Genomic DNA, 26,223 nt, shown 5'->3' with positions numbered 1-26,223 from the left:
ATAAAACTTATACACAATCACTATGATATAATACTTATCAGAATACAGCCTATTCCTTCTTGGAATGAAGGTTTTCACTCTTAGCAGAGAGCTTTCGACCACAGGCTGTAAATTAAACTTTAAAAGTTTACTGGAAAGCTGTAAATTAAACTTTAAAAGATTACTGGATAAAATATCAAGCTTTGTCTTTTCTTGCAATTTGTACATGTATTTCTAAACATTTGCACATTTTCTAAAAATAAAGGTGTAGAGTGTACATGATGTGTATCACTTGCCTATCGTTGATCATAATGTATCAGGCAAACGCATGGTTTCTGTATAACAATGGCACTCTGCACATCATTTGAAAAAGTGATGTAGTTCTAACTGCTGATGGGGCAGCACCCTTTCAATCAGCCAGTAAGCGGGCATAGAGCCTGTGTTCTCCAATGGCGCGTTGTATATAGGCTGCTCATTATGATGTAAATATCATAAATTAAATTTTGTTATTATCAACTCTTCACAACCTGCTTCCTATTATAATAGTGCACTAGCTTTGGGGTTGATCTAAATAGTTTTGGTATGTTGATGTTTCATGGCTCAAACTGTTTTTAGTGGTCAAACCTCTTTTTTTACAATTGAAAAGATTGTTTGTTCTCTAAATATACCAATGAATGCATAACTTTAAGAAATATGCAAGGCAGCATTTATACCATTTAAAGATGGAATGCCTCAAAGTGTGCAAAAAGAAACCACTACTTTTGCTGATAATGTGGCTGGCCTGAACATGGCAGAACCTGTGATCTTCCACAGTTAGTTAGTCAGATGCTCCAGAGTTGGTAACCCCAAATCAGCTGTATATCCACTTTCCTGACAGAAGGACAAGAAACATTGTCTACCAAGAGGCTCTTCAGAACTATTGGTCAGTAAAAGCTACATTTAAATATATATTCAACATCTCAAATCCAAAATTAACATTTGCTTAAAAGCCATTTTATTTTTGTAGCATTCTTATAAACTAGATTTGCAATGTATCAACAATTATAAAGGTCATAATATCAATTCTGATTAATGATTATGAGCATACTTGAGCTGCAATATAAAGTCTGAAGAACTTCATTGTTGTTTCTTGCATGCAGCAAAATTCAGTTTTCTCTCTTGGTTTGGGGATTCCATCTATTTTGGGTTTTTAGTTCAAACCTTTGCCTATTCGGACTACATATATACTTAAAGATATCAACAATTATGACAAAATATAAACTTTTGAATATTTTGTAGATGATATCTTAAACAGGTTAACCTGGGCAACGCCGGGTACCCCAGCTAGTATTAAATACTGCTAAGTGATTGAAAAATTGTGATTGACTGATCCACTACTTTTTTGATGGCACATAACAGACAGAAGGGAGCAGTGGCTGTGGTAGATTTTCTGGGGACTATTAAAAACTGATTGTGAGACTGTGATTACATACCCGGTTCTTGACCTCCGGGCCCCAAACAGCCTGACAGAAGGTTGGCAAAAGAGAAAAAAAAAGTCTCCTATCAGTTCACCGTAATTAATAGTTCCGGTGAGTTCTACGCGTCTACATGTGTGTATAATGTGTTGTGTGTAATGTAACACAGGTCTTCTTTGGACCTGTGAATGTTTTTTGGGTTTTTATTTGAGAAGAGTTGGGTTATTTTGCTTGTTTGTTGTAGCAGTTGTGGGATTTTGTTCTTGGTCTGGGGTGTTGGAGGAGCGTGTATACACACAGCTGCTGAGGGAAGCTCTAAATGCTCACTTCCCTCCTCCTCCTCCTCTCCCTGCCGCTCCACATCCCCACAACTTGAGAAATTGAGAAACACTGCAGCAATGTTTTGTTGTGCTTTAACACATGAAATACAGGGGTTTTACATGTAATTGCTTACATGTAATTGATACTAGTGTTTTAAAAGTGTTTGTTACTGTTAAATTTAGAGAAATATTATTTATTTGATGTAATCAATTCCAGCTTTAATGTTGTTTTGCATTACGTTGCATTGACTTTACCAAATACAATCGGTGTTCTATTTCTTGAAGCGTGGTTTGTTTTGGGAACAAAGTGTAATTTATCACTCCAGCCGAAGAGCAGAGCAGAAGGTTGTACAGTGTGTGAACAGTAACACTGGGTTGATTATTGTAACATGTTTATAGAGCTCCTGTTGAAAGCATTAATGTTGGTGAGGGTGAATTGACAGCAATGTAGAAGCAACAAATAATAATAACTCAATATTTTGATCATCCTGTGTTTTGATTGAAATAATGTGAACTCTCATGAGATGCAACTAACCCCTGCTGCAAATCGAATAAGAAGCTGCAGGCTTTCATAAAGCATTGATGGCCAATGAAATGCTTCTTAATTATTAGTTGACGTATGCAGATTAAGTTAGGCCTTAAAGGATAGAGATTGTTGGACAACTTTTCACATGATTATTGTCCATCCTGACCCATAGTTATTCCTGCAAACCAAACATTGTTTATGTATCTGATTCTGTCATTATTTCTATTTATTATTGGTGTTTAAGCATTGATTAATCCAACAGATCTATTCTGGGATGGTTTGCTAAAAGATGCTTCAATTCACTTTCAATGATCCTGCATGTTTGATGTTCTGTGCAATTAAAGCTGTTTTGACATGACACCTCTTAATGGGCGTTCCCCCACCCCTTGGAACCCCTGCCCAGTATGGAAGGCTGCGAGCCCATGACAGGTAAGATCCCATCTTAAACCCTGGGACAACCTAAGGCAGGCCCACTCACGATTACTCAACCTTGTCTCTGTGACGCTCTGACTCACTAGGACATGGGGGGATGGCACTGGGGTACTGTGGTGGGGTCAAATTTGTCCGTATGCCTACATGGTAGACAGTGTATTGATCTAATTGGAGTATTGGATCATCGTCAGGAATTGAATAGTCATATTAAGATTGGCCTGCATGTAATAATCGATATTAATCAATGCTTATCATTCATCCAATCAATTAATTTTCATCACAATTTGCGTCACAATGTCCACCAAACAGCTGATGGTGTGTATGTCTAATCCTCAAACAAACCGGTCCTGCCCCGCAGCCTCTTCAAGTGGGCAGCTGTCTTAAATCATGGACCATGTCACGCTTCTACGGCTGGCTGGACTGGTTAATAGCCATTTTGTGATGTTAGGATTTTAGGCATATGCAAAATATTACTGCAGAGCATGTTTACTTTGTGCAAAGCACAACCCGCAGGACATTGAGAGACCAAAACGAGGGAAATGTCCAACCCCTCAGTACTCGTTTCAAATGATCCATGTGGATTCTATTGAATTGAACCAACATGAAGGGATGAAATATTGCCTACTATTGATTGATGCAGGGCAGCATGGTGGCTTAGTGGTTAGCACTGTTGCCTCACAGAGAGAAGGTTGTGGGTTCAATTCCCGAGCCTTTCTGTGTGGAGTTTGCATGTTCTCCCGTGTTTGCGTGGGTTTCCTCCGGGTGCTCTGGTTTCCTCCCACATCCAAAGACATGCGGGTTAGGTGGATTGGAATCTTTAAAAAAAATTGTCCGTAGGTGTGTGTGTGGGTGTGTCTGTGTTTGTTTGTCTATTTGTGGCCCTGCGACAGACTAGCGTCATGTCCTGGGTGTACCCCGCCTTGCGCTCTAAGACTGCTGGGATAGGCTCCAGCCCCCCGCGACCCTTACTTGGACTAAGCGGTAGAAGATGGATGGATGATTGATGCATACGAGTATAGCAAATGGGTAAAGGTGCTCCCTGTTAAACATGCAGATGCTCTGACAGTTGGAAAGATACTTTGTAGAGACATAATTCCAAGACATGGACTACCTGAAACAATGTACAGTGATAATGGTACACATTTTGTAAATAAAATCATCCAACACTTGATTTATTTGAAAATAAATGCAAAAACACATTGTGCTCATCATCCTCAAAGTGCAGGTTTAGTGGAAAGAACAAATGGAACAATTAAAAGTAAGCTCAGGAAAATGCATTGTAGAAGAAAAAAACAAAAACTAGGTTTATTGTTTGGATTTGGTGAAACTGTACATGCATATAACACCCAGCTCAGAGACTGGCCTTAAGGCATTCGAAATTTTGTATGGTAGGCCCTACAGAATACCAGATTTACAGAAAATAGCTGGGCCTGATAGTGAGGATGAGGGATTAGTTGACTATATGAGATGTGTGTTATCCCATAAGAATGTCATACACGCTAACAAGTTATCAGACTCTCCTATTTCTGTGCAGGGCCCTGAGAGTCAGGTCCAGATCGGCGACTGGGTGCTGACAAAGACTATTAAGAGAAAGAACTGGTCATCTCCAAGGTGGGAAGGCCCATTCCAAGTGCAGAGAGGTCATCTTGGGTGCATCTATCCCACTGCAAAAGACAAAGATTCCTGAAAGATCCCAAACAAGACAAGGGGAGTGATGTGTAACAGTGACGGCTGATGGCTTATGGGCCCAGCAACGGCTGGAAGCGCGTCATAACAGAGACAGAGAGTGACCAGGAGTGAACAAAGACACAGACCAGAGGTTGAAGCAGATACCAGGGTCCTGAAGCAGACGAGTAACCAGCTGTGACCGAGGAGAGGCCTGTCAACTTGAACCAGGATCAGAAGCAGACGTACTACAAGCTTGAAATACAGCACTGATGTGACCAGACCAGGAGAAAAGAAGCAGACAAAACTGCATCTTTGAGAACGGGAGACAAGGGAATCCTGTTCTATTCCTGTGCACCTGTGTTTGGAAAAAATGTCAAGAGCAGGCCACAGGACAGAGTACATGACACATTATTTTAATTCCACTTGCAGCATGCCTTACACATACTGATGATAGTACAGATTTATGCACTACAGCTGAAGGGAAATAACATAAAAAGAGTTCCAGAGTCCCTCAGTCCCTTGCTGAACTGAACTGAGACTGTGAACTGTCACCTTCAGCCCCTAAGCCCAGACAAACTGAACCTTTTGAACTGTCACCAAAGAAAGAAGACATCTTCAAGGCCAGAACTGTTGTCTCTCTCTGTCCCTAGAGAGAGAGAAAAAAAGAGAAAACCTCATGACAGGGGGAGTGAGAGAGGCAAAGCCACAGGTTGTTCAAAATACTGTTTTAGCTATGGAGAGCTTAGCTACCAGAGCAGGCTGCAAACTACACACCCTGCTGATGATTTTGACAATTATTGCTGTGATTGTGGCATTTACTGTGTGGTGATATGAAAAAAATATATGAACCACGTTACAATTCAGACTAGAAGAAAGTGATACCTTTATTCAAATCTGGTGACAAGCATCTTTACTAACCAAAGGCCTGTGTCTTTCTAGTGTCACAATTCTCAAAAATATTGGAAAAACTTTACAATAACAGATTTATTGAACAACACAACCTGCTTAATGATAGTCAATATAGGTTTAGATGCAATAGAAGCAATTAATAAACACATGGAGTTTGTGTCGTTTGTGGAGTTCGTCAGGGTTCTGTATTGGCACCAAAGTTATTCATATTGTATATCAATGATTTATGTAAAGTCTCGGATCTGTTTAGAGCAGTCCTCTTTGCAGATGATACAACCTTATTTTGTTCAGGAGATAATTTGCAATAATTATTAGATGATCTGGGGTCAGAGATGATAAAGTTGAGGAGTGGGTTCGATATGAACAAACTGTCACTAAATTGGTCTAAAAACTAAAATAATGTTATCTGGAAACTATAAAAAGGATGAACAAATACAGTTAAACATACAGGGAGTAAATGTAGAACCTGTCAGGGAGAACAAGTCGTTAGGTGTGGTCATCGATGTCAGGACCAACTGGAAAGCACATATTCAACATAGTCAAGAGAAGGCACTACATACTCTGTATTGCACCTTACTTGACTTATGGTGCTGAAGTATAGGGCAATAACTACAGACTTACGGCATTAACAATAATTCATAATGCAGGTTATCGGGATCATACCAATCCGCTGTTTATTAAATCAAAGATTTTAAAACTCCATGACATGATTTAATTTAAGACTGTTCGATTGATGTATAAAGTAAAAAATAAGCGTGTACCTCTCAGAATTCAAGGATATTTTATGCAAAGAAATGGTGTTCGACAGATATGTCTCTGATGGAAAACGTTGAATTGTGTTGTATGATGAATGCGGTTAAGTACACTTTAAGATTTTTGATGTTTCTACAATGATGTTGTTAGGCATGTAGACATTAAAATTTGATAAAATGGAGGAAGAATGACAGGGTTTTCTATATATTATCAATATGTATTCTCAACATTATTATCAAATATTAATGTCTTTACTTTGATGTACTCTCTGTGATCGTGTCTTTGATTCTGTTCTCTATTTTTCACATATATATGTATGCATGTGTGAGAGTTCATGTACCATTATTCCTTTAAATAATTACTTATTGTCAAAGCAATCATATACACTGAACGGCTCAAGTGATCACTAAAACTGTCAAACGAGAAAGTGAGCAGATGATCTTTGGCTTAGTCAATGTGCAGACTGTTTTGCTAGAATGTGCAGACTGTTTTGCTAGAGTTATGTTTTTGCTAAGCGCAGATTTGCATCTTTAATTAACGGTTCAGCCTTGAGGGGAGAGCATTGTAACCGGAACACCGGTTCAGGGCTGGACATTATTATGGGAAGCTTAGGAGACTGAGGGCTCAAAGCCATAACAGTTTTCATATCAATGTGAGACCAGACTTTGTGTCTTTCCATTGTTTTGTGATATTGTCACTGTTGTGTGGGCCGCCAGAAGAGGAGGTACTGCTGGCCCACCACCAGAGGGCGCCCTGCCTGAAGTGCGGGCTTCAGGCACGAGAGGGCGCTACCGCCACGGACACAGCCAGGGGTGACAGCTGTCACTCATTATCTCCTGACAGCTGTCACCCATCTACACTTCATCATCCTACTCCATAAAACCCAGACGTCATCTCCACCTCATTGCCGAGATATCATCTACCTGTGAAGGTAATTTCTCTGCTAAACTGAAAACACTGACTAATAGTCTGAACTTCTTTGCAGCTGTTTTCCTGTAAGTGTTTCCTTATCTGTGGGACTGGCGTTTGGTGTGATCAGTGACGGCTTCGCTTCACACTCCAACCAGATAAGTGGTTAACAGGAGCTGCACGAGTGTGTGATTAGAGGTGGAGGTGACTTTCCACCTTCTGACTGTTTTTGTTACTGGGTGTGCACACACCCACATCTCACTGTTTGTGCTCCTCACCAGCAGTACCAGATCCGACAGTCGGGGACGGTGATCATCTGGGAATTCGGGACTTGGCGGCTCCAGTATTCACCAGGTTCGGTGGCGGCGGAAATCGCGTGGTTCCGGCTCTTCTCAGGACAGACGTCTTCTATCCTCGAGCCTGCCCACACGTCACCTTTGTGTATTGACTGCTATCATATTCTGAGATTGTCTGTATAGTCGTTGTGCACATTCACAACATTAAATTGTTACCTTTTGGCTCATCTATTGACCGTTCATTTGCGCCCCCTGTTGTGGGTCCGTGTCACCACACTTTCCCCAACAGTCACTCCTATATGCTGTATGTAACTATATTCAATAAAAAGGAGAAGCAAATGGGTGGGGCCTTCAGAGCAGACGACAGTTCTTTCTGAAGGAGCTGCTCGTTTGTCATCTCCTGATCAGGAAAAGAAATTCAGTGTCTCTTGCGTGATCATTTTCTGTGTGTGTGTAAACTGGGTTGTTCTTTCCAGGTCCAACTCCGAACAACTCTGACAGGAGAAAAATAAAAAACCCCAGCTATATAATTAGTGAATATCACTGAGTTGATATAAATAATAAATAAAAGGGGACGCAATACAGAACCCCATGGTTAAATAACCCTGGTTAAATAAAAAATAAATGCCACTCATGGGATTCGAACCTGCAAGCTCTGATTATCAGACGGAAACTTTACCCCTGCGCTACAATCACTGTTTTGTAATAGGAGTGTGAAATGGCTAAAATCAACAAGCAAATAAACGTATTTTTAAAAAAAGAGAAAAAAGCACCGTGATAACTGACCGAACAGCATTTGTTATGGCGCATTTCTGCTGATACGTGACTGAAAGTGCCATATTTGTAGTACTGTTGGCTTGTCACATGGTCCTGCACCATGCCACTCACAGGACACGCGTGTCCTGTCAGACAGATGTGACATTCAGATCGCCTGCTGCGTGTCCACATGAACTGACGGTCCATTCCAGCTGGGACAGCCTGTCAATGTGTGTGCTAGCGCGCTCTCCAGCCTGTCACAAAAGCAATATATGTTTTTATGTATTTCCATGTGAGGACAACAAGCACACATACGCACGTCTGCCAAAACATGGTACATGTTCTGTAGCTGTCAGCATGTCACATGTTTACAGATGGGGGCGGATCACAACACACGCGTGATGATTCACACAGATGGCACATGTGTGTGCCGGGGGAGGTGACACTCTGGCACCTCACATGTGTGTTGCTGTTTTGCAACTTCACAGTTGTGGAGGCACTTAGACAAATTTCACACCCAGCTCAAAAGTGATTGTCTGCTGATTGTTGTCGTGCTAACAGCATGAATGGTCACATATTTTCTAAAGGCCAAGCAAGCGGTGTTAGATGTTTGTGTGTGTCAGCTGGAATTTGTCCGACACCTGCTGCGAGAGGGTTTGATGGGTTCTCACAGGCCATATTCTGTCTTTGAGCCGCTGGTGTGCGCAAATAGTTGTAGCAACAGGTGTACGAGGCATTGGAGGCAGCTACGATTTTACACGTATTGCATATGATACCTGCTTCATGTGCGCTTCATACGCAATTTGACCACATTTGTACTATGTGTCAAGGAGCCCTTAGGGTGTGCGTTGCGACGAGTGGATATGGTAGTCAAAAGTTAAAAGTCATGGCATTAATACAAACAATCCATTATTCAGTCACTAGTCACTGCCCTAAATGTGGTTGTGGAGGAACACAAACCTCAAAAAGCTCGTTATGAAAATTTTTATCACGTTTTCTGTGCTCATTATGTTGGAACATGAATCTGTTTCTAAGATGTAATAAAGTAACAGGAGTACATAGATCTATGAATGAGACCAAAGACATAGAATGGCAAGGTGCATCCTGACCCTGGGGAACGTTGTGAAACGATCCAGCTCCTCAACAAAGCAGAACATCTGCAGGCTGATGGCCGACATGACGATGAGCAGGCTGGCTGTGAAGACCACCAAGCTACCGAGTTTTTTACCAGGACCAAAAATCTTATAAACGAAGTCCTCCAGAGCCGGTGAGATTTTTATCAAACGCACCACACGCAGCACCTGAAGACAAGAAAAACAAACAGGGGTCACACCAGAGGTTAGAGAGGCAGGCTTGTGATCAGAGAAGCCTTGGTTCAGTTCTGCAACCACACAGGAAAAGTACCGGGGGGGGGGGGGTCTCCCACTGCCAGTATTTGACCCCAATTTCTATGCTAATTTCAAATTTGGGCGTAATTAAAAAAGAATTAGCAGGCAAAATTCACATTACCTACTATTTTATATCAGCTAACATATGCGTGTAACTGAACATTACTGAATACAGCCAAGAACACACAATTCCTATTATATGATTGTTTTTCTATGCACATCAGCGCATGTGCAAAATGCTACTTTTCCAAAAAGCTAAAATGTCTTTGTTAACATCTCAAAACTATCTTCTCTTGAAGAGCGCAACATGTTTTTGTCGTGAGATTTATGTTGCATAGGACGATCAGAATCAGGCTTCTGCTCAGAGAACGGTGGGTCCTGTTTACTGCATATTGTACCCATTGTCGAGTTTCACCTAGTTTTATAAAACAACACCTCTGGTCGACATCAGTTGACACAGTCACATCAACTGGATCCCATGAATTAAAAAAAAAACTTTCCCAATTGCTGACAAATTACATCCATTTTCAGGTACTGATTGGGTATCTGATTTTTCTGGGTTTTTTTTGTTTGTTTGTTTATTTTTTTACGCCAAAAATGTTCACAACTCGGAATCAAAAATTAGCAATGGGAGAGCAACCTAAGGTGCCCTTGAGCCATCCCAAGTTGCATGCATTGTATGGTAGCACCCTGACACTGGTATGTGAATGAGTGAATCTAAAGCAAAACTGTAAAGCATTTTGAGCATCAGTATCAGACGGAAAAGTGTGGTCACACTTTTATCTATTACTATAAGCAACAGAAGCCTGTACACAAGGTTCTTGAAATGGACCAATATCTCCAATTGCTGGATACAACCCCAGTTCCAATGAAGTTGGGATGTTGTGTAAAATGTAAATAAAAACAGAATACAATGATTTGCAAATCCTCTTCAACCTATATTCAATTGAATACACCACAAAGACAGGATATTTAATGTTCAAACTGAAAAACTTTATTGTTTTTATGCAAATATTTGCTCATTTTGAAATGGATGCCTGCAACACATTTCAAAAAAGCTGGGACAGTGGTATGTTTACCACTGTGTTACATCACCTTTCCTTCTAACAACACTCAATAAGCATTTGGGAACTGAGGACACTAATTGTTGAAGCTTTGTAGGTGGAATTCTTTCCCATTCTTGCTTGATGTACGACTTCAGTTGTTCAACAGTCCGGGGTCTCTGTTGTCGTATTTTCCGCTTCATAATGCACCACACATTTTCAATGGGCGACAGGTCTGGACTGCAGGCAGGCCAGTCTAGTACCCGCACTCTTAACTATGAAGCAACTCTGTTGTAACATGTGCAGAATGTGGCTTGGCATTGTCTTGCTGAAAAAAGCAGGGACATCTCTGAAAAAGACATCGCTTGGATGGCAGCATGTGTTGCTCCAAAACCTGGATGTACCTTTCAGCATTGATGGTCCATCACAGATGTGTAAGTTGCCCATGCCATGGGCACTAACACACCCCCATACCATCACAGATGCTGGCTTTTGAACTTTGCACTGGTAACAATCTAGATGGTCTTTTTCATCTTTTGTCCAGAGGACACGACGTCCATGATTTCCAAAAACAATTTGAAATGGGGACTCATCAGACCACAGCACGCTTTTCCACTTTGCGTCTGTCCATTTCAAATGAGCTCAGGCCCAGAGAAGGCGGCGGCGGTTCTGGATGTTGTTGATGTATGGTTTTCACTTTGCACGGTAGAGTTTTAACTTGCATTTGTAGATGTAGCGTCAAACTGTGTGTGACAAACTGACAATGGTTTTCTGAAGTGTTCCTGAGCCCACACGGTAAGATCCTTTAAACAATGATGTCGATTTTTAATGCAGTGCTGCCTGAGGAATTGAAGGTCACGGGCATTCAATGTTGGTTTTCAGCCTTGCTGCTTACGTGTAGAAAGTTCTCCAGATTCTCTGAATTTTCTAATTCTATTGTTATGGCCCAGCTCACAAGCCGCAACAAAAACTCACACAGAAGCACGGTCTTTTTAAAAACCTTTACCTGAACTTTATTATAAAATAAGAAGATAAAATAAAATAAAAGAGTGAACAGACTTGACAAGACAAACCCAGACCAGCACCAGAACCAGAACCAGGACCAAGACCAGGATCAGGATCAGATGCAGCCGCTCCCCAACCTGCAATCCAGGAGAGAGAGAGAGAAGAGGAGCCAGAAGGAGAGAGAAAGAGAAGGCAGAAACTTCCTCCTTTTATAGTTCCCCTAACAGGAAGTCTAATCAGCCCCTCCCAGGTGGCCAAGACCTCAAGACACACAACAGACACATTAAACAACACAGAAATACACTAAGACGGCAGGGGCTGTCACAATATGATGGACAGTAGATGATGGAATCCCTAAATTCCTTGCAACTGAACATTGAGAAACATTGTTCTTAAACTGTTGGACTATTTTTTCATGCAGTTGTTCACAAAGTGGTGATCCTCACCCCATCTTTACTTGTGAACGGCTGAGACTTTTGGGGATGCTCCTTTTATACCCAATCATGACACTCACAATTAGTGTCCTCAGTTCCCAAACGCTTATTGAGTGTTGTTAGAAGAAAAGGTGATGTAACACAGTGGTAAACATACCACTGTCACAGCTTTTTTGAAATGTGTTGCAGGCATCCATTTCAAAATGAGCAAATATTTGCATGAAAACAATAAACATTATCAGTGTGAACATTAAATATCTTGTCTTTATGGTGTATTCAATTGAATATAGCTTGAAGAGGATCTGAAAATCATTATATTCTGTTTTTATTTGTATTTCACACAACTTCCCAACTTCATTGGAATTGGGGTTGTATTTACCATTAATGCAGGTAGAACAGAATTTCACAAGCGCTCTAGTTGTTTGTATCTGATACAAACAGAAATAAAAATCACTGGTGTTTGTTTTAGTTTTTATTTGCAACAAAGATTACACAATAGAGGTGAGCTGATCTCTGTCCCACAGAAAAGTGTAGGGAAACGCTGCTTTTTTAACAGGCTTAATCCCTAAAATTACTTGTGGTGACAAAAAGGCAATGCATCTTGGTCATGGTTTGATCAAGGAGCCAGAGAGTGACTATTGATCGAGCTCCACATTGTGACTCCCTTTATTTTTCCACCGGCTCTCTCTAGTTCCCCAGCAAAGTGAAGGAGACAAATGTGGGATGCTGCTCGAGAGAAGGAAAAAGAGTGTAATAACACTCACAGCATGATGACAGATGGGAAGAAAAGTCATCCTCTTTTTCTGACAGAACACGATGACCACTATCTATTTTACAGCAGACACAAGCTCAGTGGCTGAGGGCAAACTGGAAGAGGGAGGCCACAGCAGCTAATCAGCTTCTTATCTCTCTTTTGCTCCTCGGCCTCAGACTGTCTAAGGATGGTGACCTCAATTCATCCCAAATACAGGAAGCTTTGCACAAGACATCACACATATTTAGATCTTTATCATGCAGTGTTAAAACCTTAACAGCCCGTTTGTTGTTGTAGCCTCTGAAATGATAGTTTGTAGTACTATGAAAAGTGTAACTGTGGTACAATCACTTGCCAGGATTACAGCGTTTGGGCAGACCTAGCAACTGTTCGAGAATCAAAATGGGATGCAGTCAAATACAGCTTTGAGCTTGAATCAGAACACAAATGCATTTGAGGATCACTCAACTTTGAGTACAGATCTGAAGATGGGAAGTTAAATGTCACACAATCTTCTCAGTTAATTAACTCACACAGACGCGCTGAGACTCTTAGGGCTTTGTTTTCACACCTACAGTTCAGTTTTTTTTTTGCATCCCATAATGATCCACTTTTTCCTTAGTTTGCACGAACACTTCAATATTTCCAAATGGACCAAAGCATGCCAATAAAACCTGCATGTGCAGGAGCAGCACTGCACTGTGTTTTTGTTCTGGGGTTCAAGTCAACTTCAGGAGTCTGTTAAATTGAGGCGCTAATATCAAAGCTATCATTATATTCACCTGGCTTTATCCTGCTTATTTTATGTGATGCTTTATTATAGACCAGTGAAAATGTTTCTCTGCCAGTCCTTTACTTAACATTTTGCATTTCTACTCAAAATATTTTTTGTGGGCTTTTGCTAGCAGTGCAGAGCTGTTTCATCTGACCAAATTTCCCAGAGGATCCTCATCAACACTTGAATCAATCCGCAAAAATCTTCTGACCAGAAAACAAGCATAATTCACAATGGGTCAGGTATTGTGTCTGTTGAGTGGATTTGCATTCCTACATAAGGTCCACTTAGAATGGGACCAAGTCCCACCTTTTCAAGCAGATATTTGTTTGATTGCTTGGTGAGTGCCAGAGCATAAATTCATGTTCTCACCTCTCCAGAGGAACCAAGTGATCTTTAAGAAGACCACAGTTTGACAGCTGTCACTCATCATCCGTACCAGCTGTCACTCATCCACTACTCATCACCACCACCATAAAGGCCGGACTGCAACTCCACCTCCCCGCCGAGAAATCAGCTACCATTCAGGTAATTACTTCTCTGCTGAACCTTAACCCGAGCATCAGTCTGATCTCTTTTGCAGCCGTTTTCCTGGAACGGATACCCTGTCTGCTGAGTTGGCGTTTGGTGTGGACTGCGACGGCTTCGCCTCCCATCCCACCCAGATAAGTGGTTATCTCGGGAGCTGCACGAGTGTGTGATTGGAGGTGGAGGTTTCCCCTCCTAACTGTATACAGACTGTGGGATTACTGAGTGTGCGAACTCACACTCATCAGGACTGTCTCTGTTCTCTGCCAGCAGTACCGGGTCTGACTGCTGAAGACAGCGGCCACCTGGGGCGCAGGGCTTGGCGGCTCCGGTGTTCTTCAGCTCCGTTGGTGGTGGAAGCTGTGTGGGATCCGGCTCTTCTCTCGCCAGGCGTCTTCTATCGTCGTTGACATTCCACCATATTGTTATTGTCTGTACGTCGTTGTGCGATTCGCAACATTAAATTGTTACTTTTGGCTTATCCATTGTCCGTTCATTAACGCCCCCTGTTGTGGGTCCGTGTCACAACACTTTCACAACAAAAATATTGACATTTTAATGGGACATGCATAAATAGGCAGAACCAAAATAACAAAGTTGTGTTAGAATACTAAATTATATTTCTGATTAAAAATTTCTTGGGATTTTTAATCAAAATAACAAAGTCAGGTTAGAAGACTAAATTATATTAATGATAAATATAGATAGATTTTTTTAAAATCAAAATAACAGTCATGTTAGAACATTAAATATTATTGATTAACATTCCTTGGTATTTTTTAATTAAAATAAAGTTGCATTAGAAGATTAAATTCTATTTTGGATTTTAAAATTCCTTGGGATTTTTTTTTTTAATCAAAATAACATAAAGTCAGGTTAGAAGACTATATTGTATTTCTGATTAAAAATTCCTTGTTTTTTCTTTATATCAAAATAACATAAAGTCAGGTTAGAAGATGAAATTATATTAATCAAAATAACAACGCAAAGTCGGGTTAGAAGAGTAAATATATTTCTGATTAAAAATTCCTTGGGATTTTTAATCAAAATAACATAAAGTCAGGGTAGAAAACTAAATTATGTTTCTGATTAAAAATTCCTTGGGATTTTTTAAAATCAAAATAACAGTCATGTTAGAACACTAAATAATATTACTGGATAAATTCCTTGGCATTTTTTAATTAAAATAAAGTCATGTTAGAAGACTAGATTATACTTTATTCACTTAACTTAGAATTTTAAGGCCCTTCCTTCGTAATTTTGAGTTGAACAACATGTTCAATTTTACAGCGTTTCAATTTGTGTTTAGAGTTTTGAGAAATTGAATTACTGGAAAAGTGCCAAAAATGGAAAAAAAAAAAACCTTTAATATAATCATTTGTATGTGACGCTGTCTGGCTTTAAAATGTTCTGTATTTAAACTCGAAACAGTCATTCAAAGAAGTGATGGTTTAAAAGCTTCACAAAGGCAAACTGTGTTCTCACAAACTGTTCAGAGACACTTCCAAGGCCAAAGGCATCACTTATTATCACCTCCTCTTCCCGAATGATCGGTACTCCAGGCTCTCAGCCTCGGAGAGCACAATGGTGGAGTCAAGAATCACAAATCATATCATGAAAGCAAAAGCCAGTGAGACTCATTCCTCTGAATACATTAAATGTAAATGGCCCCAAAACCGCTACAAGAGGAAAACACCGCAGTTAGACTCAAAAATCAATTCAGCCTAATCTCTGGTAGACATTCACGCTGGCAGTATGTTTAAAACATTATACGACTGAACAGAGCAGGTTTTCAGCCGAGAACAGCGATGTGATTGATTTGTTCTCATTAATGCATGGGATGTGTCACAAACTGAGTCACAGTTTCTGCTCCTGGCTGTGATTCCATTTGAAGTGTGAATGATTTGAATCCATAATAATGATATGAAAGCTTCCAATGTGACTTGTAACTACGCGTGTGCACGTGCTGGTGCATAACAAGCCGTCCTACCTGAAAGTAGGTGAACTGGGAGTGATAGAGGTCGGGGTAGATGTGCAGGGTTGTGCCGACCACCAGCAGAGACTCAAACTTGTGCAGGGAGGAGCTGATGTACCCGGTGAAGCCCAGACACCAGATCTTCAGAAGAGCTTCCAGGTCAAACAAGACCGTGAAGGCAACCTGTGAAGGAAAACAGGAAAAAGTTCAAATTCACAGTAAATCATAGTTTGGAGAGTTATTTTAATTGTATGCCGTCCTATTCAGGACACACAACTAATCACCAAAAAGGGCCGGAGCATTTTGACAGCACATTCTCAGACAAAACTTCACTGTAATTCTCAAGGAGCAGTGAACTTCCTCAGCACACAGCAGCGCTGTCACTTCCAGATATCCACACATACGCACACACACACACACACACACACACACACACACACACACACACACACACACACACACACACACACACACACACACACACACACACACACACACACACACACACACACACACAGTCCTGCATTCTCATGTCCAGACGCATCTCTTTCAGCTTGATTCCAATTGAGTCTGGACGCGTGACTGTGATGAGCCAGATTGGAAAAACAGGTGTGATACTCTCTGGCTAGAAAGAAATCCAGATTCAGTCTGGCCTGACTTGGAGTGTCGACCCCAGTCTGAACGGGACCTTAGAAGAATGGCCTTTGTTGTCACTGTACATACGTACAATGAAATGTGTCCTCTGCAGTTAGTCAATCCTAATTACAGTTAGATGCAATCCAGCCACTAGGAGTAGTGAGCAGCCACAGTCCGGTGCCCAGGGACCAAGTCCAGATGTAGACATGCTGCCTTGGTCAGGGGCAGAGAAAGGAGCAGACCCTAAAAGGAAAGCAGAGGAAATCCACACATACAAGGGAAGAACATGCAAACTCTACACCGAAAGGATCAGGCGGGAAGTGATCCCAGGACCTTCTTGCTGTGAGGCAACAGTGCTAACCACTAATCCACCTTGTCGCCGAGATGTCGTCCTGGCACTTCCTGTATGGTTGTGAGACTTGGATGTTTATCCAGTGACCTTGGAACTTGGTATGTTCTGAGCACCCTTTGGAACCACCAGAATGCAGTTGTGTGAAACGAGTGGCTACTACTAGTTTAAAATGAAGAGTATCACTAGCACTGTCAGGGAGCATCAGCTTTGACATGTGGTACTTTTCTCCATGCATGATCCATGCCTTAGTATTGTGGCCTCCAGAAGGCGGAGAAGGGCAAGAGGACGCTCAGGTTTACTGACTGCCTGCCATCCAATACCTGGGGTAGTTCTGTGGTGTGGAGGATGCAGCAAATCGTGACACCAGTGCATGCTACCAGACTTGACTTCGCTCAGAAATACAGAAAGTTAAACCCCAAACTTGCACATGACTGTGCTGAGTTTTATTTTAAACCTGTGCAGTAAACAATGGGCAGTAATGATCAGACTTTTTTCCCAGTGACACAGCGAACATCTGCTCATGTTTCAGATAATTGCCAACTGATATCCACTGCTGCAAGGCACTGTCACAGCCTGTTTCTGCTTCAAAATTACTTGATTTGAGCCAAGGCCAATGTGACAGGGTGGCCATTTCTCCCCATATTACTTATTTTTAATTATGATTACGGACAGACAGTTGACTGACATGTCCTGAGGGAATATAGTTGCACCCCAGCAGTAAGACATTGTAAGAACAGGAGAACACTCTCTGACACCTCACTAATAAAACTTGTGTTTCTCCACGTAAGCCAAAAACCAGCAGCATTTCCTGTTTTGCTGCGGAGCTTTCACACAGATTGAAACAAATCAACAGATCAATAGTTGTATGATACGGATGGAAGGAGACAGAGTAATACAGAGTTTAACCCCACCTCTTCTCTTATTGCCTCCGCTCAGCAGTGGGAGTAGTGAAGAGAAAGAGTAAGGTAAGTGCACTTCTAAGCCTAGTTCTGTGTTCTATCTCCTGCATACTGATGACATCAAAATGACCTGACTGACACGTGCAGCATCAAGTGTGCAGGCGTTTATGCATTTTGTGCAAGAAAAATAAAAAGTTCAAAGAAATGGATAGAAGTAAAGATGCAGATGTGGATTATCTCAATATTCTAAAACCCCAAACTGCATCATGCATAAGGAGTGACATCGAGGGCAATGCAGGATTATGAAGGATAAAGCACCTATTAATAACAGCCCCAATGAGGATGTCTCCATAAACTGCTACTATTGTATAGAAAAAGACGTACGCTTCACTTAATGGGATTAATGAATCCCGAACGTACTGCTACTTTTTGCACAAGATCCAATCTAAAACATGACCGGGATACTGGTTTATACATTAAATATATTTGATTCTTTTGAAAATGAGGTGTGGAGCTGGAAATATGTTCAATAAATAAATAAATAAAAATCACCTCTGCCAGGTAAAACTCATCATAGTGCCTGCGGTGGTTCTCGCCTTTATAATAGTTGCTAGCGGCAACGATGACGTCCACAGCGACCATGCTCAAGATGAACATGTGGAACACAGAAGACCGCATCAGTTGCTGTGGAAACAGGAACGGGGCACTGTTAAATTGCAATCAGTGTAAACTGCAAACAAAATGAGTGCGTCGAAAATCAGCGGCCGTTTCTGTCAGTTTGGTTTTCAGCAAGATCAAATGCTCAAATATAAAAACAAAGGCTAAGAATGAGTGGAAACTGCTGCTGTGATGCAGCTGTTGGCAGTTAGATCATATTAGTTGTTTTCACAGCAATAATGTAAGCTAGGCGCTGAGTGTAACTGCTTTTTAAGTTGTGCTTTAATTCTGTCAGCCATCCAAAAAAGCCATTTCATTATTGAAAATCAACGACGTAAAAGGAAGTAATTGTTTCACACCAGTGTGTTAGAAGAGATGTTTGGCTGGTGAACAAGGTACCTTTTAAAAACCTCAAAAAGCAGCACTTACTGGATACACAAGCACATAAATACACAACAAGACCTCCTGATTCATCACTTTATGATCACAAGCCCCATATGTAACTGTGATTGTAGAGGTGATGGTCAAGAGGTGACGAAAGACACCCAAGTTGTTCAAGATGTGCAGTTGAACGCCTTGCGTGGCAGCACGCTGACATCAATGTGTGCGCGTGTCTGTGTAATATACTGTATATATAAATGCATCCCATTTACATGACCTGGTATTTCTGTTGGGAAAGTGTCAGTACACGGACCCACAACAGGGGGCGCAAATGAACGGACAATAAAGAAAGTCAAATAACAAGGCTTTACTGTTGTGAACGTGCACAACGAATACAACCAATCATGGAAATGGACAACAGTCAATTCACAAAAGTGTCGTGTGGGCAGGCTCGAAGATAGGAGACGCCTCTCCAAGGTAAGACCGGAACCACACGGCTTCCTCCGCCACAGGACCCCGGGAATACTGGAGCCGCCAAGTCCCGAACTCCCAGGTGGCCACTGCCTCCGCGTGTCGGACCTGGTACTGCTGGCGAGGAACAAAGAACAGTTAGATGGGGGCGCATTTGCACCCAAGACTCCGAACAGCAGGGAAGTTACCTCCACCTCTCGTTGGAACAGTAATCCACAATCTAAGCACTAATCCAAAAGGATACACTCCGTCAGCTTTGATACGTTACCTTTAAGGTAGAAACGATATCTCGGCAATGAGGTGGAGATGCTGTCCTGCTGATATACCCCACTGATGATTGCTGTCAGCTGTCTCAGGTGATGGGTGACAGCTGTCACCTTGGCTGCTCCTGTGAGGCGGTGGCGCCCTCTGGTGCCTGGAGCCCGCACTCCAGGCAGGGCGCCCACTGGTGGTGGTGGGCCAGCAGTACCTCCTCTTCAGCGGCCCACACAACAGGACCCCCCCCTCAACGGGCGCCTCATGGCCGGGTGGCGACGGTAAAAGTCGGCCAGGAGGGCCGGATCCAGGATGAAGCTCCTCTTCACCCAGGAGCATTCTTCGGGACCGTACCCCTCCCAGTCCACCAGATATTGAAAGCCCCGGCCCATCCGTCGGACGTCCAACAGCCGGCGCACTGTCCAAGCCGGCTCGCCATCGATGATCCGGGCAGGAGGTGGTGCCGGACCGGGTGCACAGAGGGGCGAGGTGTGATGGGGCTTGATCTTTGACACATGAAATACCGGATGGATCCGCAGTGAGGCTGGAAGCCGAAGCCTCACTGCGGCGGGATTGATGACCTTGAGAATCTTAAACGGACCTATGTATCTATCTTGCAGTTTTGGGGAGACCACTTGCAGTGGAATGTCCTTGGTGGACAACCACACTTCCTGCCCGGGGCGATACGTAGGGGCCGGGGTCCGCCGCCGGTCTGCATGGGTCTTCAACAAAGCAGAACGGGCGGCACGCCACACCCGACGGCACTTCCGCAGGTGGGCCTGGAACGAGGGCACACCGACCTCTCCCTCAACCACCGGGAATAGTGGGGGATGATACCCCAAACACACCTCAAAGGGGGAGAGGCCGGTGGCTGATGACACTTGACTGTTGTGGGCGTACTCGATCCAGGCCAGATGAGTACTCCAGGCCGCCGGGTGCGCGGCTGTCACACAACGTAGTGTTTGCTCCATTTCTTGATTAGCCCGCTCTGCTTGCCCGTTGGTCTGGGGGTGATACCCGGATGAGAGACTGACCGTGGCCCCCAGTTCCCGGCAGAAGCTCCTCCAGACGTGTGAGGAGAACTGGGGACCGCGATCGGAGACGATGTCTGATAATATCCCATGCAGGCGGACGACGTGGTGGACCAGGAGGTCCGCTGTCTCCTGGGCCGTTGGGAGCTTCGGGAGGGCCACGAAGTGGGCCGCCTTGGAGAATCGGTCCACTATCGTGAGGATGACGGTGATTCCCTGGGACGGCGGGAGGCCCGTGACAAAATCCAGGCCGATGTGGGACCAGGGGCGATGAGGCACGGGCAGCGGCTGTAGCAGTCCCGGAGCCTTGCGATGGTCGGCCTTGCCCCTGGCGCAGGTGGTACAGGCCTGGATATAGTCCCGGACGTCGGCCTCCAGGGACGCCCACCAGAAGTGCTGCCGGACAACTGCCACGGTTCTTCGCACCCCTGGATGACAGGAGAGCTTAGAGCCGTGACAGAAGTCCAGGACTGCAGCCCGTGCCTCTGGTGGGACGTAAAGTCTGTTCTTTGGTCCAGTCCCGCGGTCCGGGCTTCGTGCCAGGGCCTCCCGGACGGTTCTCTCTACGTCCCAGGTGAGGGTGGCCATGATAGTGGACTCCGGGATGATGGGTTCCGGTGGATCCGACAACTCCGTTTTGACCTCGTCTTCGTGTACCCGGGACAAGGCATCCGATTTCTGGTTCTTGGTCCCGGGCCGGTAGGTGATGCGGAAGTCAAAACGGCCGAAGAACAGTGACCAGCGGGCTTGCCTGGGATTCAGCCGCTTGGCGGTCCTGATATATTCCAGGTTCCGGTGGTCAGTGAAAACCGTGAATGGCACGGACGTTCCCTCCAACAGGTGTCTCCACTCTTCAAGAGCCTCTTTCACCGCAAGGAGCTCTCGATTGCCGACGTCATAGTTCCGTTCGGCTGGGGTCAACCTGCGGGAAAAATAGGCACACGGGTGAAGGACCTTATCGGTCTTCCCACTCTGGGACAGCACGGCTCCTATCCCTGAGTCCGAGGTGTCCACTTCAACCACTAACTGGCGACTAGGATCGGGTTGCACCAGAACAGGTGCAGACGAGAAGCGCCGTTTCAACTCCTTGAATGCGGCATCGCACCGATCCGACCAGGTGAAGGGGACTTTTGGTGAGGTCAGGGCTGTCAGGGGGCTAACTACCTGACTATAGCCCTTAATGAACCTCCTGTAGAAATTAGCAAAGCCTAGGAACTGTTGCAACTTCCTACGGCTTGTGGGTTGGGGCCAGTCTCTCACCGCCGCAACCTTGGCCGGATCAGGAGCGACGGAGTTGGAGGAGATGATGAACCCCAGGAAGGACAAAGAGGTGCGGTGGAACTCACACTTCTCGCCCTTCACAAACAGCCGGTTCTCCAACAACCGCTGCAGGACCTGACGTACATGCCGGACATGAGTCTCAGGATCCGGAGAAAAGATGAGTATATCGTCTAGATAGACGAAGACGAACCGGTGCAGGAAATCCCGCAAGACATCATTAACTAATGCTTGGAACGCCGCGGGGGCGTTTGTGAGGCCGAACGGCATGACCAGGTACTCAAAGTGACCTAAGGGGGTGTTAAATGCCGTTTTCCACTCGTCTCCCTTCCGGATCCGAACCAGATGATACGCATTTCTAAGATCGAGCTTGGTGAAGATTTGGGCTCCATGCAGGGGTGTGAACACCGAATCCAACAGGGACAATGGGTATCGGTTGCGAACCGTGATCTCGTTCAGCCCCCTATAATCAATGCATGGACGAAGTCCGCCGTCTTTTTTGCCCACAAAAAAGAAACCTGCGCCCATCGGGGAGGTGGAATTCCGGATCAACCCGGCGGCTAATGAGTCCCGGATGTAGATCTCCATTGATTCGCGCTCAGGCCGGGAGAGGTTGTACAGCCTGCTGGACGGAAACTCACTGCCCGGAACCAAATCAATGGCACAATCATACGGATGGTGGGGGGGGAGTGTGAGCGCCAGATCCTTGCTGAACACGTCGACAAGGTCGTGGTACTCCACCGGCACCGTCCCCAGATTGGGCGGGACTCTGACCTCCTCCTTAGCTTGGGAGCCGGGAGGAACCGAGGAACCTAGACACACCCGATGGCAGGTCTCGCTCCACTGAACCACTACCCCGGACGGCCAATCAATCCGGGGATTGTGCTTCAACATCCAGGGAAATCCTAAAACCACACGGGAGGTGGCCTGAGTCACAAAAAACTCGATCACCTCCCGGTGATTTCCTGACACCACCAGAGTTACAGGTGGTGTCTTATGTGTGATTGGAGGGAGTAGGGAGCCATCTAGTGCTCGAACCTGCACAGGCGAGGTAAGCGCCACCAGAGGGAGCCCTATCTCCCTGGCCCATCTGCTGTCCAGCAGATTCCCCTCAGAGCCCGTGTCCACCAGTGCTGGGGCCTTCAGGGTTGAGTCCTCATACAGGATCGTAACTGGGAGTCGTGTGGCAATGTGGGTGTGTCCCACGTGAATGTCTCGGCCCACCCCTAGCCCAGTTTCTAGGGGCGGGCGTTGGAGTTTAACCGCTCGGGGCAGTCTCTCATATGGTGCTCTATTGCACCACAAACAAAACAAGCTCCGTGGGCCCGTCTCCTCTGTGCATCTGGTGCCCTAAATGTTGCCCTACTCGTGTCCATAGCTTCGTCAGCAGGGGGAGCTGTGGCCCCACGGAGCGCAGGGGCCGTGGAGCGTGGGGAAGGCGGAGCGCGGTCGGAACCGGAAGGGAGAGGGACGGCGCGTGCCCGGCCACGCCCTTCGTCTCGTTCCCGCCGACGTTCTTCTAACCGGTTGTCTAACCGTATGACAAGATCGATGAGCCCATCTAAATCCCGCGGTTCGTCCTTAGCCACCAGGTGCTCCTTAAGAACCAAAGACAGTCCGTTTACAAAGGCGGCGCGGAGGGCAGTGCTATTCCAGCCGGACCTCGCAGCCGCAATGCGGAAGTCGACTGCATAGGCAGCTGCGCTCCGACGCCCCTGTCTCATTGACAGCAGCACGGTTGAAGCGGTTTCGCCTCTATTAGGGTGATCGAACACGGTTCTGAGCTCCCTTACAAACCCATCGTATGTCAGAAGGAGCCGTGAATTCTGCTCCCAGAGCGCTGTAGCCCAAGCGCGTGCCTCACCGCGAAGCAGGTTTATTACATAAGCTACTTTACTAGCATCGGTCGCGTACATGACGGGACGCTGTGCGAAGACGAGCGAGCACTGCATGAGAAAATCCGCGCACGTCTCCACACAGCCTCCGTACGGCTCTGGGGGGCTTATGTATGCTTCCGGGGAAGGTGGGAGAGGTCGTTGAACAACCAGTGGAACGTCTATGTTACGCACAGGATCTACGGGAGGGAGAGCCGCAGCGGCGCCCGGAGGGCGCGCTTCCACCTGCGCGGCGAGAGCCTCCACCCTGCGGTTCAGGAGGACGTTCTGCTCGGTCATCAAATCTAACCGAGTCGTGAAAGCGGTGAGGATCCGCTGCAACTCACCGATTACCCCTCCTGCGGACGCCTGTGCGTCCTGTTCTTCCATTGGCCGTTCAACAGCCGGTTGACGCCCATCGGGATCCATGACGTTGGCCGAGATATCCTGTTGGGAAAGTGTCAGTACACGGACCCACAACAGGGGGCGCAAATGAACGGACAATGGAGAAAGTCAAATAACAAGGCTTTACTGTTGTGAACGTGCACAACGAATACAACCAATCATGGAAATGGACAACAGTCAATTCACAAAAGTGTCGTGTGGGCAGGCTCGAAGATAGGAGACGCCTCTCCAAGGTAAGACCGGAACCACACGGCTTCCTCCGCCACAGGACCCCGGGAATACTGGAGCCGCCAAGTCCCGAACTCCCAGGTGGCCACTGCCTCCGCGTGTCGGACCTGGTACTGCTGGCGAGGAACAAAGAACAGTTAGATGGGGGCGCGTCTGCACCCAAGACTCCGAACAGCAGGGAAGTTACCTCCACCTCTCGTTGGAACAGTAATCCACAATCTAAGCACTAATCCAAAAGGATACACTCCGTCAGCTTTGATACGTTACCTTTAAGGTAGAAACGATATCTCGGCAATGAGGTGGAGATGCTGTCCTGCTGATATACCCCACTGATGATTGCTGTCAGCTGTCTCAGGTGATGGGTGACAGCTGTCACCTTGGCTGCTCCTGTGAGGCGGCGGCGCCCTCTGGTGCCTGGAGCCCGCACTCCAGGCAGGGCGCCCACTGGTGGTGGTGGGCCAGCAGTACCTCCTCTTCAGCGGCCCACACAACAATTTCACAGTGTACCACCTCCCTAAAACTCATTGCCGACACTTTTACCACCTTATTCAATATTTTCTGCTCTACAGTCTCCATGGAAAACATTTGCTTTTTCAACACACTAAAAACATGTGGATATGAGATTAGGATGTGAAAATGAGAAGACAGTTTAGAATATCAGCTTTTATTTTTGGGTATCTACAGATAGATTTGTTAAACAACACAGAACGCCAATTGTGTCAAATCACCCACTTTTGGAGTGAGAAAAATACTGGAAAATGTGAAAAAGTATTTTATTTTGTTACCTGGGAGGAGACACCATAACAGACCAAGAACATATTAATATATTGTGACCGGCCAGGAGTAGGCAGATGACGATGATAGGAAGGAGGTCATCTGGGCTAACTTACATCATGTCACATGGACCCAAATAACTAGAGATGCTATGGATGGGAAAAGCAACTTTTACAATGTAAGATCTGTAGTGGTTAGGCCCTTTATCCATATAGTATGTTTTTCACCCTACATGCCAGCATTTTCAAAAAATTGTTTTAAATGACAATGAGCAAATGCAACCATCACCAGAAAAAAACACATCTAGTGTCTTTTGTCAGATCGTCTCTGAGCACTTTTCAGTTGAAAATCTTGTCACAGATGTGCTGTGATTTCGCTGAAGCACTTTTTCAAGTAAACGAGAGGAATGGATTTTATTTTAACTTCATTTATTTATTTTGGCTGATTTGTTGCTCAAAACCTATCCCAATGGAGACAAAAAACAGATTGGACAAATGATAGCAGATTGGACAGATGCTTGGTTCCAGCTGAGGGTGAGTACTCTTTATCACCGTACATTATAAGACAGTCCTTAGTGGTTTATTATTGTCAAAGAAACAAGATTTTTTTCCCCCACTGAAAATGTCAAAACTGCTCAGAAGAAGTGTTTTTGAGCATTTTTGGCACCGAGGAAAAGCATTACTCTATAAATGTCTAGATACTAAAATAGTTCTTGTGGTGCAATAGGCCTAAATGATATTCAGACGTACAGAGAGAATGAAGGTGGTAGGAGATAGAGCAGAGATCCGTTATTTATGAAAGATAGTAACAGAGAGCGAAGGTCTGCAGCTAAAGTATAGGAAATGAAAAGCAATCAGCAACCTTTCATTGGCTAGTGGCAGAAACTTCCAGCAAGACAGCAGAATCAATGTTTATTCAGACAGACAAACAAGAAAGGAAGGGGGATGAATGTGTGATTTCCTGTGTGAACTGCGTTGGTACTGAACATTGACAACACCATCACATTATGGAAACAATTTCAAGTTGAAAGAATATGACAAGAAGTGACAAAGAACTGCACATGTTGCATGAAGGACGT

General features: G+C 44.6%; 1 protein-coding gene across 4 annotated transcripts in view; it reads right to left on the bottom strand.

Annotated features, from left to right (window-relative positions):
* The window catches only part of nalcn (sodium leak channel, non-selective), a 241,384-nt gene that overhangs the window by 104,481 nt on the left and 110,680 nt on the right, over positions 1 to 26,223 (bottom strand). For all 4 annotated transcript variants that reach the window (XM_034185794.1, XM_034185793.1, XM_034185792.1 and 1 more), the window contains 3 exons: positions 18,344 to 18,475; positions 15,920 to 16,087; positions 9,112 to 9,303 (listed from right to left, as the gene is read on the bottom strand). In XM_034185794.1, coding sequence (XP_034041685.1) covers positions 9,112 to 9,303; positions 15,920 to 16,087; positions 18,344 to 18,475 — 492 coding nt within the window. The remainder of the gene's footprint in view (positions 1 to 9,111; positions 9,304 to 15,919; positions 16,088 to 18,343; positions 18,476 to 26,223) is intronic.

This window comes from Thalassophryne amazonica, chromosome 14 (genome assembly GCF_902500255.1).
Source record: "Thalassophryne amazonica chromosome 14, fThaAma1.1, whole genome shotgun sequence".
Taxonomy (NCBI): domain Eukaryota; kingdom Metazoa; phylum Chordata; class Actinopteri; order Batrachoidiformes; family Batrachoididae; genus Thalassophryne; species Thalassophryne amazonica.
This window is presented reverse-complemented; position numbering and strand designations above follow the sequence as displayed.